This window comes from Trifolium pratense, linkage group LG6, assembly GCF_020283565.1.
Source record: "Trifolium pratense cultivar HEN17-A07 linkage group LG6, ARS_RC_1.1, whole genome shotgun sequence".
In the NCBI taxonomy this organism is placed as follows: Eukaryota; Viridiplantae; Streptophyta; class Magnoliopsida; order Fabales; family Fabaceae; genus Trifolium; species Trifolium pratense.
The window spans coordinates 27,179,723-27,198,566 of record NC_060064.1 but is presented as its reverse complement, the minus strand read 5'-3'; the positions used below and the strand labels follow the sequence as shown (position 1 = coordinate 27,198,566).

At 29.6% G+C, this 18,844-nt stretch overlaps 3 protein-coding genes and 1 long non-coding RNA gene across 14 annotated transcripts; 1 reads left to right on the top strand and 3 right to left on the bottom strand.

Annotated features, from left to right (window-relative positions):
- Positions 1–1,690: 1,690 nt before the first annotated feature.
- LOC123892434 lies at positions 1,691–3,145 on the bottom strand. The gene is made up of 2 exons (XM_045942216.1): positions 2,963–3,145; positions 1,691–2,279 (listed from the first exon to the last, which is right to left on the bottom strand). Exons 1-2 carry the CDS (start codon positions 3,019–3,021, stop codon positions 1,862–1,864), a joined length of 477 nt encoding a protein of 158 aa, XP_045798172.1. The 5' UTR covers positions 3,022–3,145; the 3' UTR covers positions 1,691–1,861.
- Positions 3,146–4,596: 1,451 nt separating this feature from the next.
- LOC123887988 lies at positions 4,597–5,979 on the bottom strand. The gene is made up of 2 exons (XM_045936922.1): positions 5,879–5,979; positions 4,597–4,965 (listed from the first exon to the last, which is right to left on the bottom strand). Exons 1-2 carry the CDS (start codon positions 5,923–5,925, stop codon positions 4,653–4,655), a joined length of 360 nt encoding a protein of 119 aa, XP_045792878.1. The 5' UTR covers positions 5,926–5,979; the 3' UTR covers positions 4,597–4,652.
- A 1,605-nt stretch (positions 5,980–7,584) lies between these two features.
- On the bottom strand, positions 7,585–10,465 carry LOC123891256. Its single transcript, XM_045941095.1, has 4 exons — positions 10,315–10,465; positions 9,962–10,186; positions 8,097–8,243; positions 7,585–7,908 (listed from the first exon to the last, which is right to left on the bottom strand). The coding sequence occupies exons 1-4, from the start codon at positions 10,318–10,320 to the stop codon at positions 7,855–7,857; spliced, it is 432 nt and encodes a 143-aa protein (XP_045797051.1). The 5' UTR covers positions 10,321–10,465; the 3' UTR covers positions 7,585–7,854.
- A 2,081-nt stretch (positions 10,466–12,546) lies between these two features.
- Positions 12,547–17,215, top strand: LOC123893103. 11 transcript variants are annotated; one of them, XR_006803353.1, is made up of 11 exons: positions 12,547–13,063; positions 13,160–13,197; positions 13,280–13,390; positions 13,634–13,772; positions 14,484–14,559; positions 14,681–14,755; positions 15,238–15,333; positions 15,413–15,493; positions 15,866–15,942; positions 16,425–16,561; positions 16,667–16,687. It is a non-coding gene; the product is annotated as an uncharacterized LOC123893103 (long non-coding RNA). The 11 variants fall into 11 exon arrangements; XR_006803351.1 differs by having other exon boundaries at positions 12,548–13,063; positions 15,282–15,333; positions 15,814–15,942; positions 16,433–16,561; XR_006803345.1 differs by having other exon boundaries at positions 12,548–13,063; positions 15,282–15,333; positions 15,814–15,942.
- Positions 17,216–18,844: the final 1,629 nt, after the last annotated feature.

The following is an 18,844-nucleotide window of genomic DNA, read 5'->3' as shown; positions in this document are numbered from 1 at the left end:
GTCATCAAATTGGCATAGTCATATGTCCTGTTGTGCACCTAGGGGGTAAATGAGGGAATCTATTTTTTACAGAGAGTAAACAAAAATTCGCTTATTTTGCAGGGGGTAAATGACCATTTACCCAAAAAATAAATAGGGATGAGCAGGGTGATAAGTTGTTTTTGTTGATGTTGTTTTTCTGGATTTTATTGATGATGTTGTTGTAAAGTCATGGTGGTAGGGATAAAAAGGAAAAGCAAAAAAGAATTTTATTTTTTTTATAAAAATAATCAAAAATAGTTAAAAGGCCGCATAAGTATGCCACGAAATCATTTTTCCAGGCATGTGCCATCTAAGTTTGCTACGTCAGCAAAAAATGAAGATTTCAAATCCAAGTGGCACTGAGGGGGGTAAATGACGAAATCTTCATATTACAGAGGGAATCACAAAAAAATATTTTGCAGGGGGTAAAAATCTATTTACCCTAATTATAATAATTACATATGAATAAAAAGTAGACGGACAACAAGTTGCGCCGCTAAACCTTTTTAGTTAGCAAAACCCAATCTTTGAAAAACTACATTCATCTTTTGAAGTAAAAAATTTATGTCATCTTACAACTTTTCATTTATGATAATAAAAATCCAAATTTTTTCATTTCATCCATAGATATTTGTAAATATCCGCATATATCTCAAAATCATTGGATTACCCGCTTTGCAGAAGCACATATATGAAACGGACACGAATATCATATTTATCCAATAGAGCGGACACATATGTCATATTATCTGCCTCTACGGATATCCATTTACATCCCTAAGTAGCATGATTATAAATATCCGAAATTTTCATAATGTATCTAAAAATTTATAAGGTAAGTTGTAACGTGCACAAGTAACTCAAGTGTTGAGGGTATACCTTTGCATTTGATGGAACTTTACGATCTAAGGGTAAAAATTATTTAGTTTACAACTACCATGGCAGGACATCTCCAGTTGTAATGATTCCTGGTAGCCTATGTTTCTATCATTGATATCTCTATTTTTCTTAGACCCAAAAGATTTAACCCCCACGATATTTTCACATGATGTCGGAGCTGAAATCGCTGTTCACCCTTCCGATGATCGGTGATTGACGCTCACCAAAAATTCACTCAAATAATTTTTTTATTTGCGTAAATAAAAAAATATTGACCTAAAACATTAATTATTACGCAATGTGGAAACTTATAAAGAGCTTCAAACTTTTATCTCCTTGTATCACAAAAATCATGCGGTGGGTGTGTATAAAATCAACGGTGCATATCATTTTTGCCTTTCGTTTTTTCCCTTTCTCGTATTATCCTTTTTTAATACAAAATTAATTATCCTTTTTTCACTCTTAATTCAACATCTATCTATCACTTTACATTTATTTATAGTAATTGTAAAGACATCGATATTACTATATTTTTTAATACAAAGTTAATTGATGATGAATGGAACTATATGATCTAATGGTAAAATTTAGCCTGATATCATGCACCAGTTGAGTAACTTTGTACATATTGAAAATAAAAAATTGATTAGTCATTGAGAGAAATATCTAATTAGTTCATATCATACTAAAAGACACAAGAACAAATAAAGAATAGATGTAAACTTTAATCATCTAAATTCTCCTTAAACCCATAAAAGTGCAGGGGTTTCATAATAAACTTTGGCACAAATTCAATTCAAACCAAACTTATACACAGAAACAAAGTTAAAATTATATACAAATCTTATTAAAGCTACCAGCATTAACTATTTCCAAATTTGACATAGACCAAATATGCTAATTTCTTAAGTCTCCATAAGTTGAAAATCCAAATATGCTAATTTCTTAAGAAGATTCCAACTTAGATAGTTGAATTAAGCTGTGATCCATATTCAGCAGAAACAACTCTACCAAACCTTGATAACTGAGGCTTAAACTGAACTATCTCTTCATGTGCAAACTTGGAACTTCTCACATTGCTTAATTTCTCAGAAGCTGATTTCTTTGTTGTACTAATATTGCGATGGAGTCGACACCTGAATGAACCTTCATGAGTTGTTGGTGAACAATAACACATCTTAGACTTAGAATTTGTGCTTGATTTGTTGCATTTGTTTTCCTTTAACACTTTTCCATCTTGATTTTGAACAGAAAATGTAACTTTCTTCTTTGAATCCTTGAATGGTTTGATTTGTGTTAAATTTTCTTGATTTTGGGACCTCTTTCTGATCAATGATTTCAGCAATGGTTCACTTGGCATGTTCTGCATATTGCTAGTTCTGGAAATAGTACAAGTGACACATACTTAGTAAGTGGAAAATTACAGTAAAGAACATAAAAACATTGGAAATTGCAGAAATACAAAACATTATACGATACACTGTTAGATAAAAACACGTCTAAGCATGTCAGTAATTTGAGAAAATAACACAATTCAATGAAATCATGTGTTAGTGGCATGTCAGTGTCGGACACCGACGTGCGTCCAACATCAGAACACATTTAAGTCAAGGAGTGTTTGTGATTCATACTAACACAATTTATTGGGAAGAAACCTAACAAATAATGATGACATTATTATTGGGGTGTTGACGAGGGACAGTGCCCTAGTAATTCAGAGGTCGGTCGAAAAGTCAGGCCAAAGTACAATTGTTTTGGTCATCTATCGATTCGATTCCAACAAAAATATTATAACTTGTCGAAACTACAATTGTCTGCGTGCCTAAAAAACTTTACAGCGACAGTGCACAACAATTAAACTCATAAGATAACCCTAATTTCTCTAACATATTTAATTAATCAATGTAACAATGATTTGTAATTAACCTAACCTACAAGCCACAATTTTGGTTTTCAAGATTTCAGTAAAAAATAAAAATCAACACAATTAAAAAAACCTAAATTTCAAAATTAATCACATTATTAATCATTGATGAAGCATGAGAATTGAAGAAAAACGTACCGAAGAGAAGAGTTGTTGGAGTGAGAATGACGGTTTGATGCATCCTTTTGGAATGACATTGTTGATGAATGAGAAAACGCTGATTTTGAATTTGAATGAATGTTGTGATCGAATTCAAGAATTGAAACAGAGTGAGTGATAGATTACAGAATCAAACTTTTTGGGAAAGAAAGGGTTTCGTATATTATTATGCGGTGTTAACACAGATTTATATAGGTGTTAATTAATGGATAGATACGGAGAAAACATATCTCTTAAAAGATTTACAAATCCAATTAAGATTTCGTTAAAAAAAAAATCTGATTAGATATTTTCAAAATAATATAAATGTAAAATTGATAATAGTGCAAATCTTTTTCTCAATGAAAATAAATTTTTCGACCTAGTCTAATACTAACTTTCTTGCTTATCAAAAAAAAAATAAAAAAATACTAACTTCTTCTTTTTTTAAAAAAATATATTCAATTGTCTTAAATGATGATTTAATTTGGTACAGTATATTTCTGTTTTTTTAAATAGTTTTATTTAGCATATATTTCTCTCAACAAACTATTCGCCAAACAAAAATCTCAAGAAACAAATTTCTATTTAATTAGACGAAACATACTTAACATGATATTAGAATCGGGTTAAAAATTGTAATGTGAGCATTTGACTTAAGCTCACACTAGGTGTGCAATGAATGTTAAATATGTAATTGTGTTGTGAAGTTTGTTTGAAGTCTCACATTGTATAGGTTTGAGCTAGTTTTTTAGGTTGAGATCCAAACATACTTAGGTATCATTTGACCAATGCAATCGTATGTTCCATTCCCTTTCTCTTTCAGATTGGGTTTGCAACAACTTTTTCAGATTCAAAGTTTTGTCACGGTTTAACCGTGGTTAATGCTTACCGGAACCCTTTTTCAAACTGTTCCAGTTAATACCTCTTACCGGAGAACTTAGTGAAAAGTGTTCCGAAAAATGTCCCGTTTAGCCACGGTTTAACCGTGGCTAAATGTTCAAAATTGAATTTTTAAATTTTTCGGAAGGGGTAAACTTGGAATATTGGTTTGTTTGTAGGGGTAAAGAGTTAAATGTTGGGGTAGAAAAAAAATTCCATAATTGAGACTCAACTAGAAAAAGGGTAATGGTGCAACAAGTTAGAAACTTAAATGACCTATATTTATTAGCTAAAAAATTAAAAGGATCTATTTATTACCTAAAATACATAAAAGATCTAACCGTTACAAACGCGATTTATAGGACCAACCGATGCATTTGACTTAAAATTTAATAGGCTATACATAACATTATTGTTAGTTTGAACGGAACAAATCAAAGTTAATTGATGATGATTTGGTGTGTAGAGTTTATCTTTGAATTTGGTGGAACTATATGATCTAATGGTAAAATTTAGTCCTTATGCATATTGAAAATAAAAAATTGATTAGTCCTTGAAAGCAATAATCTAATTACTTCATATAAACTTTAATCATCCAAATAAACCCACAAAAGTGCAGGGGTTTCATAGTAAATTTTGGCACAAATTCAATTCAAAACCAAACTTGTACACAGAAACATAAAAAGTTAAAATTATATGCAAATCTTATCAAAGCTACCAGCATTAACTATTTCCAAATTTGACATAGACCCAAAACTAAAGTCTTCACAACTTAAAAATCCAAATATGCTAATATCTTAAGAATATTCTAACTTAGATAGTTGAATTCAGCAGTAGCAACTGTACCAAACCATGCCATAGGCTTCTTATATTTCTGTTCAAACCTGGAACTTCTCACATAGAATGATTCCTCACAAACTGTTGTTGGTGCACAATAACGCACCTTAGAATTTGTGTTTGATTTGTTGCATTTGTTTATCTTTAACACTTTAACATCTTGATTTTGAGCAGAAACATTTGAAATTTTCTTCTTTGAGTCCTTAAATGTTAAATTTTCGTGACTTCGAGACCTCCTCTTGATTTTGAACAATGGTATGTTATTGTCCTCCACATTGCTAGTTCTGGAAATAATAGAAGTGACATAAGAATATTGAAAATTGCAGAAATACAAAACATTGTATGATACACAATAGAAATTAAATGAGTGTATATTCACTGTTACAATAATCAAAAGGGACCAAAAGTAAGAAACCAAACGTGGGAATTATAAATTGAATTAGAATAGAAAGATAAAGCACTAGACCTGTACACTAATTCAATGAAATCATATCTGTTAGTGTCATGTCGGTATCAAACACCAACATATGTTTGACATTAAACAAGTCTAATTCAAGGAGAAGTGTTTGTGATTCAGACCAACACAATTTATTTAGAAGAAACCTAACAAATAACAATGACATTATTTTTTTGGGTGTTGACGAGGGAAAGTGACCTAGTAATTCATAGATCTGCTGAAACATAAGAAAAATCGGGCCAACAATTGTTCTAGGTATCTCTCAATTCAATTCCAACAATAACATTATTACTTGTCGCGGCAAAATCTAATTTTATACACGTACGTACAAAGTTAGATTATTCACTTTTTAAAACAAAATAATATAACCTAAATTTCTTTAACAAAGCTAATTAATTAATCCATGTAACTATAATTTGTAATTAACCTACACACAAGCAGTCCCCATGAGCTTAATTCGGTTGAGAGGGACATCACACTTTATGCGTAGGTGTCCTGGTTCGAACTCGGGACACTTCACATATTCACCTTTAAATTGGATTTTCTAGTCATCAGACTAGACACAAAAAACAAACCTACAACACAAGCCACAACTTTTGTTTCCAAAATTTCAGTAAAAAAGAAACCTAAATTCAAAATTAATCATAGTTATTAATCATTCATGAATTAAGCATGAGAAAGCAAACAATGAGATTGAGAAATCAAGAACAAAAAAAGGAGATGAAAAAAAAGAAACGTACTCATGAAGAGACAAGTTCTTGGAGTGGCAGTCCTTTTGGAATGACATTGTTGATCAGAGAGTAAGTGATAGATTCCAAAATCAAACTTTGTGGGAAGAAAGGGTTTCGTAAATTATGTGGAACAGAACAATGATTTGTTTACTTATATATAGGTGTTAGTTAATTAATTAATGGATAGATACGGAGCTTCAAAAAGATTTACAAATCCAATTAAAATTTAAGTCCATTTTTATAGCTGTATTTCGTTAAAGAAAATCTTATCTTATTAGATAGATATTTTCAAAATAATATAAATGTAAAATTGATAATCATACAAATCTTTTTTTCGATGAAAGTTAAAAAAAAAATCACTATCCACAAAAAATAAGGTAAATTTTTCTACCTAGTCAATAGTATTTTATTCTATTTTTTAAAATGATGATTTAATTTGGCGCAAATATCTCAACAACTGTTTGTTTCTTTTTTTTTTTCAAATACTTTGTTTAGCATATATATCTCTCAAAACAAACTATTAGGCAAACAAGCCGCTAGTTTTGTTCTAGTGGCGGAGTTTGAGTAGTATGTATGAGATTTTGGTTCGATCTTTTGTTTCTTATGTAGCACTAGATATATTAACAAACTAGATATATTATATAAATATTATCTTTTTGTATCATCTTTATATATAAGTATAGATAAATATCTCAATAAACTAGATATATTATATTTTTATCTTTCTTTTTTTGCTTTTTATTATATCTTATCTTTAAATCTCGATTTTTAAAATTGCTTAAATTATTTGTTACTTGTTTATCTTTTAGTCGTCGCATTTAAATCTTGATTTTTGAAATTGCTTAAATTATTTGTTTCTTGTTTATCTTTTAGTCATCGCATGAGAGCATGCAACAATTACATATGAACAAATTACATGATGTGACATGTACCAAGCCTATCAAGTGCATATATGTACATAAACATATTTTGTGCCTTGTTCACATGTAATTGTTGCAAGTTCTATGTTCGTCAAGTCTATCAAGTGCATATACATGATGTATGCAAAGTTGTCATCACATTATGCGGCTACAATAAAAATAAAAATAAAGTAATTATAGACAAAACATTTTGGCCCCAAGACCAATGCCTTGAACTTTAGATCAACCCGGAATTGAAAAGAAGTAAGAGAGATTGTCGACAAAGTACTCGCATTAATTAGGATGGATGTTTCTGATACAATGCCACAATGTAGGTTATGTACTTAGAACTACACTGCATCAAAGATGTGTGCAATCATGACTACTCAACAAGTGAGTATAGCAAATGAAAGCACCAAAGTGCTTATGTCTTGAGCTTTTCAGGTGTGAAGTATACACCTTGCATCTTAGGATGATGACATAACAAAGACACTTTGAAAAATATTAGGACTATTGAAATGGTTGTGCTAATGTTAATCTTTAATCATTCAACCCCTTGATATGTAAAAGACAATGTTCTTGATTCTCTAGGAGAATATAAAAAAGCCAAGAACATATAATCTACAAAAGCTTTAGTCATATATATCCTCTATATTGTGAGTTACTTAGATCATAAATGTAAATCAACTAAGTTTGTCGTCAGTACAACTTAGATTGATTATAAGATTTTATTGTATATGATCTCTTAAAGAATTAGAATCTTAGACCATAATTTTGTCATCCAAACAAAAACAATTCTTGCTTGTGAGGCAGGAAGTCCTTTTGTTAATGCATAAGTACATCGAATACTAAACTACCGAAAATATAATAATTGTTTTTTTTACACAAAAAAAAAAATGTAATAATTATAAGCATCAATAAATTGGCAAGAACATCTTACCATGAAATGATAATCATAATATTCTTCTTGGACCAAAAATATGTTGCAATATTTACATAAGCAATATATTGCATTTGTATCTCTTTCTATTACACACATTTTTGTACATTTTTGGCCTTTCGACCACTTCTTCAATTCTTTCCATTTCAAGCAATGCAAGTTGGTAAAAAGCAACTAGAAAAGAACCATAACCCTCTCCTCTGCAAACAATAAAATGAGAAAGAGAACAAAATTAAAAGAAAAAAAAAGAAAGAAAGTAATCAATACTTTATCAAAAGATGCAAACCCTTGACCAAATTAAGAGTAGAAAATTATGAAAATGATTAAAAATCAAAGAAAATTTCAGTTTTTTATGATGAAAAAGTAAAAGGGAGTGTGGTATATGAACCTTTTTAACTTTGGCATAAGGAATGTGTGGGGAGATGTTGTATAAGTCCTCTTCAATTGGTTCTGAGGTTGGTACAATTACAATATCCATATTATTGACCCAATTCTTCTTTTTTGTTTCTTTTTCATTTTGGTCACGTACCTTTGCCTGAAATATCACCAATACATTTGTATCATGTTTAGCTTATAATCCCAATTTTCTTTTTAATCCATACAAACAAATATACCGTTTTTTTGCATTTGATCTGCTTTGTTTTATTGGAGTATATGTGAAACCCTTTTTTTTAAGTCATTTTATATAATTTGATAACTTTTTTTTTCTTCTGAAAACTCGGTATTCGACCTAAAGATCGACTAATTTGAGAAGACCAATCCAGCATCCACTTACGGAGGCCCATTTAAAGACAGAGCAAAGCTCGGTGTGGACTAATCCACCAAAATTAACATTAGAGATAGTCGAATCTAAGACCTTAAGAGAAACATATTCCAAAGTCTCAAGTCAACATCGCTATGTCAACCTAAATGGACTTCACATGTAAATATTTAATAAAAGGTAACAGAAAATTAATTAATATATATTTTTGAAATTATTAAATAATATATATTTTTATGTGAATGTGATTAAATGAATTCATCAAATATTTGCGACTATATATAGTACATAATAAAGTATGAGAAACAAAGGCAAATTTTCTTTTTCACAACAAAATTCTGGCCCTATTATTGGTATGACGCAGAACTTCGTATTCTGGGGTCATCGTTAATTTCATATTCTTGTGAGGTCCCCTTTTTCTTTACTAACACACTACTTTTATTTTAAATAAAAGCATGAAATTAAAGAACAAATAAAGTACATTCTTTATCGTGGTAGAATTTCATTATTCCACCAAGATGAGTTGGCACAAATCAGAGGGGTTCCAAAGGATGTTCGGGAGATGCGGTCGGACAGACACCAAACTTTTAGGGGCACCAAAATTATTATTGTTTAGTATATACATATATGTTAAAATTAAAAATAAAAATAAAAAAATTGAATAAGTAATATAAATATTTTTTAGAATAAGCATAAACTCTAAAATCTAAGGGACGGCGCTGGCGCTGGCGCAAATAATTTAACTTTGTATTTTATGACTTGATTAGACGGGTAAAAATACCCTCAAGATCTTATTCATGAAATTCATAAACTCTATTTGGTTTGAAAATGATGTTTACATTTTGCAATTATTATTACGACCGCAATACTGAGATTTATTTATAAAAAAACTATATAAAAACGAATGTACGTATGTACTATGTAGTGTGGGTGGTAAAGATTCAAATGGTCTAATTGAACTCACAATACTAATATTGTTTGGTTAAATATTTTCATTAGGATTTGAATCTGGAATCTCGTAGATAATGTGCATAAGTTTGAGTAGGGTTTCATACTTCATGTAAAGATTAAAGATAAAATTCACGGCATTATGTCGGCATTAGACCGGGAAGTTGTTGAATTGTGAGGGATTTTACTGGATAATTGACTTTGACACCATATTTTTATCCAATATATATTAGATTTATGGATTATTTCACGGTATTATGACGCCATTTGAGTGGGAAGTTGTGGTGCACAGTGCACCACTCCTATTGTGAAACAAATCAGGTGGTGGATGCACTATTAAACTATAGTTGCTCGAATGATATTTGGGTTTTTTTTTCCTAGTACTTTTAGACATCCTTTGTTATTTGATGTGTTGGAGATTCCAACCCCTTGTTTTGTTTCAATGCTGTTTGAACAAGATCAAACAAACTTTTACCAAAATAAAAGACAATTAAAAATTGTACCAAAAAAAAAAAGACAATTAAGAATAAGAGTGCAGGGGATACCCTTTTGCGAGGAACATTAAGGAGCATGGTGGGTGAGACAATATGGTTGCCATAAAAATCTCTTGTAACATAAAGATCACGATCCTCGGACTCGGCTGAGTAACTATAGCGTAGCGAACCAGGTTGTGTCGCGGAATCGAAACATTTTGTGTATGGAATGTTATTATGATCATTCCAATCCCAACTCCCAAATTTTGGTACTTGACTTCTCTTGTAATAGTATTCCTATTTTATATCCACAACACCAAAAGAAAGAAGAAGAAAAATAGTTGCAATTAAGAAATGGTTCAAAGATTCACATAATAAAGCATTCATAGGAAGAAGATGCATGCAAAAAATTTAAAAAGACTTACTTCCATTAGAGAGATAAGTGAAGTTCAAGTCTAAATAGAATTTGTTATGTATTTGAGCTTGGGTTTACAAATGGATTTAAAAAGAAGAAGGGGGGATGAAAAAGGAAGAAGGGAGAGAGGGTAAAGGATACTAAAGTTTGGGGAAATGGGGTATAAGTAATTATACTAAAGGATATATACTAATTGTATTGTACCAATTTCTCATTATGAAAATAATAATACTATGTTTCAGTATCTATACAAGCTATTTATAATAAAGAAAGAATGTAACAATGGCTTAATTATGATGTGATATGTAAGGTTAAAATGTAACAGTAGCTAATTATGAGGTAATATATAAGGTTGCAGTGTAATAGCCGTATCAATTACTTATAGGTAATACCTTTTGCCATTGCAAATAAATGAAAGGCAAAAAAATTTGTTACGAAATTTTTACGCTACGACAAAAATGAAATTTCGGGGGGAGAAAAGATACATGGGGGAAGAGATTTTTTTTTTTAGTTTGATGTTTTGGGCTCATTGGAATATAGATTGTAAGTTGTACCTTATGAAAAGTAATTATTTTTTAATCCTTCCGTTCATGATAAAAAAGACTTTGTTAATTCGGAATTTGTGTGAAAGATAAATAAAATTTTGTTAATGATTATTCTAATCATAATTACTTATTTTACAAAATATTCTGATGATAATTAAAAATCAGATTCTTTTAAATAATTCATCCTTAATTTCATTTTATAAGTAATATCTATACATGCCTATATAATGCAGGTGAACAAAAAGAACTCATTGCGCCACAAAAATAAACCATATATACTCATAATATTACATGAAGCAAACATAGTACAATTAATACTACCGTTCTTCAAAAAAAGTACAATTAATACTACCTTCTTAACAATAATAAAAATAAGCAAGTTGCAGTCCCGGTGAGCATATATAGCTGATACATTGCATTATATATTCAACAGTCATAATTCAAACTCGAATTCTACCGTTATTCACCTTAAAAGGTGAATTTATAACCACTATACTACTTAACATAAAAATTAATAAGCAAATTACTGAAAATATTGAGACACAAACATAGACAAACACACCCTACATCGGTTGAAGCTTAACTCAGTTAGTTGGAGCAGTTAGGTGGAGGAGTAAGATTACATTCTTTAGGAAGTGCAGCAGCAAGAGTTGGATCAATTCCAAGTAAAGGTAACTCAACTGAGTTCTTATAAGAGCAAAGACATTGCAAATCAGCACCAGTAAGAGCCTCACAACATTTAGTAGTTGGTTTAGTTGGTTCTGGTTGAGTTACTGATGGTTTACAAGCATCTAATCCATCTTCATTCATGTTACATAAACTAATACCATTGGAAAATTTCAACATTGATGCCATTATTACTACCATCATAAGAAGTAGTGACACTAACTTCTTATTTTCCTTCATCACCATAATGTGTATAGTACTTTGTTTGATTATTGTAACTCAATGAATGTGTTTTACTAAGGTGTGAAATTATGTATGGATTTTGTGATTTATTTATAGAAGAAAGTGACTCTAAAAGTAACCATATGTTATGAACCCGTGAATATGAAATGGCAGTATATGGAGTCACGGGTCGAGATTTGTGTGCCCTTTTCACACTATTGGATTTGAATTTATTTATTTAGAAAAATAAAGAGAAAAAACCAAAAAAAGCAATTGCAATTGTTAATAAAATTGTTATAAGTTTGTACAAAAGAATATAAAAGTGGATAAACATCTGGAATTTGGTACTTTAATGTGTGTAGACGTTGTTAAAAATTTTAATGTATTAAAATTACAAACACATAATTGAATGTCTTTTATTAGTTGTTTTGAATTGGAGAGAATTAGATAATTTCGATGGTGGTGTTAGATTCTGGTACGGCAAAGATAACTCTGGTTCACGGTGATAAATATACCAGCAAAAAAAAAAATTGATAATTTCACGCTTGAGTCAATATGAGAATTACATAAGTTGATAATTTCTAGCTTTTTTTTTAAGCTTATGCAATATAAATTAAGTTTTATATTATTTTATAAGTTCACACTAGTGAAAATTATAATTTTATAAGCTATTTTATCATAAACTACCTTGACAAACTTATAATAATATATAAAAATTACATAAGTTATTTGCAAAAACTCTAAATAAGAAGAAAAAAAGTTAGGTCAAACGATCTCTAAATAGCACGCATTTGTCATCTTTATAACTACACACATCCAACACAGTTGTAGGGTAATTTTGTACACATGTCACTCTCATATTCAATTTCAGCAAATCCTACATGGAAAAAGACAAAAAACCTACTTCTTTTGGCTGAAATTTCAAATGATATTCCCTCCTTCAGCTTTTGACGAAATGGGCCAACAAATGCCAAGCCAATGCTATCCGGCCCAACTTGATCCAGTCCATTTCAGGCCAAACAAAAAAAACTCCTTCCCCAAGAAGCGTGTTTGACGTGTCTCTTTTCATTATTTTTCAAATCCATGCAACTTCTTCTTCTGAGAAGCAGCTGTCCCTTTCATTCTTAGCAAAGGAACAGTGTCAAGTCACTTTCAGTACCAACAAATTTGTCTGACTGATATTGAAAAACAGATTCTCAAATTTCAAACTCTCTCTCCCTCTCTAAACACCAAAGCCACAACCTTCTTCACTTGATGAACTCCATTTTCCTTCCAAAGAAGAATCTCATGGATGTTGCTGGGCCGATTTTCATTCTGACGGAGCAGGTAATTTCAAACTCTTACTCTTCGTTTTTGAAATCCCTAATTTTCTAATCCCTCTTTTTATTTTATTTTTTCAAATTCTCTCATCAAATGGAAAAGATTTCATTCTGAAACCCGATGCGTGTTCTCCCAAAAGTGTAGGTATCACTCTTGATTTTCAGGATCGTTTTTCTTTCGTTTTTTTTTTTTGTATTTAAACAATTCATGGGTTGTTTGCAGGTTATATATTTAAGCCCGAGTTGTTGTCTGGAATTCTGCAACAAAGAAGATGAAGAGAAATATGAAGAAGCAACACTCACCATGAAGGAAGCGGCAGACTCAAACTTAGAAGTAAGGGCTTCCAGATCAATTCTATTTTGTTTTATTTCCTTCAATTTGATGTTGCTTCTTTGAGTGGTTATGTTTTCATTTCAGAATTCAATTTTATCAGAAAATGTGTTTCATAATTCAATTATCAGACTAAAATCAAACTAAAATCAATGATTAGTTTGTTGTTTTTGTTTAGTTTTGTCTTTTCTATTTCCATTTGATAACTAATATGATATATGATATGAATATTTTTAAAATCTGTAGAATTCTGCATCAATTCCAAGTGAAACCTCAAAATGATGGCGGACACAATTTTTTGTTCAAGATTCAAGTTAAATTGTGTGAAGGGTATCCAACGATTTTGATCTCTTGCGGTAAATTCAAAGATTTGAGTAATCCAAAGGTATCAATATGATATCGTTTAATCTTTACTTTACACTTACCTTTACATCTTATATGATTAAATTAGAATATTAATTTCCCTTCGATTGATACTCTACATGTTCATTTCTAGACTTCATTTTTATCTTCAATTGTTTGTGTTGTTTTGTGGATACTGTTTTTGTGGTGCCTCCGTCATAGTATAACTGATCAATTATATTGTGATACTTTTAATTACTTTTATTTTGATTAGATATAAAGATTTATCGTCATTCTTTGAATTCCTTACTTTAGTGAGAGATGGTGAGATACATAGCTTGATTGTATTTGAAAATTACTCATTATATAGATTTAATTTTTTACTGTGAAAGTGAGCACTCAAAATGTTTAATGAAATGTCTCAATATGAAAAACTGATGACTTTGTGGTCTTATTTTTGTGCTTTTATATGAAATCATATCTGCATATTTCATGATATGTATTGATCTGTATGATATTCTTTTTTGGTTATTTTCACTCTCAAAATGTTAAATAATGACATAAGATTGTATTTCATTTTTTCACATTAATCCATGTTCATTGTGTTTAGGTCTTGGATTTGTCCCTCTTTATTGAATTGCAAACGATACCTCTATTCTTGGTTTAGCATGACATGTCTATTAGAGATGCAATGCAAGTTTCACTTCTTGAAAATCCAGGTTTAACATGATACCTCTATTCTTTGAAAATGCAGGTTTCACTTCTTGAAATTTGCCAGAGTTTGAATTCTAAATATTGAAGATGTTAGACCAATTCAAGGAAATAATGGGGTATGGTTTAGAAGAAAACAATAGAGAATCTGCTAGAATGTTTGGATTATTCTGGTTTTTCAATAGTCAAAATGAAATAATGATTGAATTGTCTAATATCTAATTTTCATTTCAATTTTAGTCTATGGCTTGAAGGGAATTTCTATGGAGATTGATTTAATGTCCAGTTTAGCATTGTATGCATGACTATGTCCAGGTACTATAAGATGTTGCTTAAAGCTTCATTATTATTTTTCTATTACCTCCTAATTATTTCCCTAGACTATGATTTAAGTTAAAGAAAACTATGATTTATTATATGTACAAATTAGCATTTTTAAGTTAAAGACTACATGTGGTACATGTAAGGGAATTAGAAAAATTTCATTGGTAGTATAGTGTAAACCTTGACATCGAAGTTATAAGCTTAAGAAATAAGAGTTTCTTCATATATGTTTTCAACATTCTCATTCATATGAGATTTGATGTCCCTATCTCCTTCTAGGCCTTGGATTTTATGAGTTTTGATTATGGTTTTCATTGTTAGAACCTTCAAAATACCCATTGCTGATTATTTGTTGGTGTTTTTTTTTTAATGAAGTTTTGGTTGGATGGTTTGTTTTGTGAAAGTTTTATTTGTTAGTTTAATTGCTCCATTATTTTTTTTTTACGCTAATTGCTCCATTATTTATAAGCCAGAAAAAATGAACTCTCATATTTGGTTACATGCTGCATGATTGAAGGTTTATGAAGGGATCCTACATCCATATGACAAAGGACTATCATACCATCATGGTGAGTTTGCTTTTGGTTTTGCATTGGTAAAATCATGGATGTTGGTTATTCGATTTTCTAATCGTTCTTTCTGTAACAGGAGCTGGAGAAGAAGAGAAAGGAATTATTTGCAGGAGTTATTTATAACTATACGACAAAGAGCATAACACTTGCTTATGAGGTATTTTATTTTAACTTATTTTCTTTATGACTATAGTCTTTATTGAAATCTATTGAATTTATTGATTTTTGTTTATTTCTTAAAAAAAAAAAACAACATGATTTAGAGGTGTATGCTCACTTTATTGAAAAGGAACTAAATATGCATCTATACGGTGTTCATCTAATTGCCTCACTATTATCTTTTCTCTAACTAGCTTTATGAAACATGTCCAGTTAACCATAAGTGAGAATCGAGAATAATTTTGTCTTTTGATTACTATTGTTTTTATTATGAAAGGTTATTTTCTTTATTGTGAATCTAAGTTCCCTATTCGGCAGGTTGTGCTATAATTTCTAATTTCTAATTACATCATTTTTTGGTGTTGTTAAGAGTTATTGATGGATTTGGAGGTAGATCTATGTTCTCTCATTCAACTCATGGCTTTGTAGTATTGTTTTTCACAGTAGGTAAGTTACTTATGCATATATATATTTTTAGTATTAGTATTTTGTACTGATATTATATATGAAATGTTGATTGATGCAGAAACCAATTCTTATGTTAGTTTTGAGATGTCATTGATATATAACATTTAATTGCATCAGTACTAGCTTTTATTTCACATTTCATTTCTTTTATGTGATTTTTCATGTTTTGCCAATGATAATTTTCAGGGGTAAAAGCTTAATTGTTTTGCTAATGATAATTTTCCATGTTTCAAATCATATCATTTAAGAATTTTGCTTACTTATCTTTGTACTACAAATTGATTTTTGCATTAGTATTGTTGTTATCGTGGATTAGTGTTCACTTTGCTAGAGGAATTCACTATATCATGAATTACAATAGGATTGTTCGCTGCGATTGAATTTGATTTAAATTTGTTTCAATTGATTGTTCTCTATTTTGTTTATTGATTTCATTCTTTTACCTTGAGTTATATTTTCAGAAGTGCAGGTTACACTTCTTAATATCTTATTTTTCTGTGAAACAAGATGATTCATACGTTGACACCTACATATCAGTACAATTGGAGTGGACTTTATAAGCATTCACATCCACCACTTAACCTTTGCAAATCTCTTGGTAAATTAATTCTTCATTGTATGTGCTGGAAATTGATTTGTTGTATTATCTGGTCTACACACTGTATGGCTGAAAAAGTGTATTATGTTCTGAACTTATTTTCAGTTTCTATTGGTTAAGAAGATTCTCTCTGATGCCAATTTGGGTGGGCTAATTTAGCTTATTCAAAAAAAATTCTTAATGAGAAATTCTTCATATTTATTACCTTTTGATATTTCCTTGACCATTTAATTTAGTATGACCTGGTTGGCCTTAATTTTTGTTCAATTTCCACTACGCCATAGCCACTATATTACAACACTGTTTAAAAATTTGATTATTAAATATAAGTATTTTCTTATTGTGTTTTGTTTACTAATGATCTTTTTTTTTTTTTTTTTGTATTTTTTACAGATTAATTTGGTTTTACATCTAAGGGAGATTTGTGGGCCGAAATACAGACATAGCTGCAAAATTGGTTCTAAACTTCTAAAGGATTTATGCATGATAATACAATGTTTAAAAGGATTTTATATATAGTTTCATTCGATCTTAATGGTCTTAACTTTGTTTAGTTCATGAGTTTATCTCTTAATAGAATTTTAAAAGATGTCTTGAATGAAAATAAAAATGACATTATTAAAATATAACATTAAGTTTTGCTCTGTTATGATATATCTACTACATTAGTATCTCACAGTTTTCTCTACTCATCTGATTTATTATGTTGACATGTTTAAATGTACGTTCTTAACTCCTAAACTAAACCAAAGTATATCATTAGATTAACTACAATTTAGTAATTCTAACTTCTATGTATTATCGATTCAATCTTAACCAAATAGATTGATTGCAACTTAAGAATTCCAATTTTAATGATAAAATGGTTCAATCTCATCTAATTACATTAATTTTCACTTAGAAATTTTAACTTCATAATACAACAGAGTAATATAATTTAAGTTTTAGCATCAACAAATTCCAAATTTTATATCTCTAAAAAATACGCGGGAGGCTCGGCAGGGCTATACGATTTTATGTAGTCTTTATTAAACACACGAGAGGCTGTACGATTTTGACTTTTGAATCTTATTTTGAGTTTTTTTTTATCGGGTGGTTTTTTATTTTCTAACTCAAGGTGATATCTCATCTAATTACATTAATTTTCACTTAGAAATTTTAACTTCATAATACAACAGAGTAATATAATTTAAGTTTTACCATCAATAAATTCTAAATTTTATATCTCTAAAAAATACACGGGGGGCTCGGCAGGGCTATACGATTTTATGTAGCCTTTATTATACACGCGAGGCTGTACGATTTTGACTTTTGAATCTTATTTTGGGGTTTTTTTTATCAGGTGGTTTTTTATTTTCTAACTCCAGGTGATATCTCATCTAATTACATTAATTTTCACTTAGAAATTCTAACTTCATAATACAACATTGTAATATAATTACGGTTAAACTACACAAGATTGATGATTTGTTAGTGTCATTTTTTTATGTCATTATTTAATCATATAAACTATATGTGCCCGTGCGTTGCACGGGTCCGATTACTAGTTTTTATACATTCTCATGTTATATATGAGGGGTCGCACGTATTCAAGAGCAAAAATAATTGCTTATGATATAAAAGTTATAAGTGAATTTTAATAAATTCATAATTATATCAAATAATAATGTTTGGTTTTAATTTTCGATGATAAACGTAATTTCTTTAGTCAAAAAAAAAAAAATTGTTAACTTTTTTATTTCGAAACAAAAGTACATTTTGAAAGGGACAAACACAAACCATGAATTGTTGCATCATAGCTTTTTGCTTCTTTGGACAATAATTATTATATTATAGCTTACTAGGAATAAACCCGTGCGTTGCACGGGTTCGATTAAAATATATAATTAAAATATTTTTATAAATAAAAAAATAATGATTGTGATAACTATAATCAGATATAGTTAAATAATATATATTATTTTAAAATATGATTATGTTTAATATTAGTATATGAGTAAAAAAAAGGTTGTTTAGAAATATTAGATTTTTTATTATATCGTAGTTTGTTTATATTTTAATGTAATAGATCTCTTATAATATTTCATAAGTTTGAAAGGATGTATCATTTTTTATTTTATTAGTGTAATCATATAAGATTTTAGTTTTCTTTATATTAGTTGCAATTTTATAGTCAAATGTCACTTTGTTTTTTATTTTTGATGTATTCCTTATTTTATTATTTTCAATAAGAGTTGGAGGCATACCTAATTATACTTGTAGACAATATTGCTCATGAGAAAT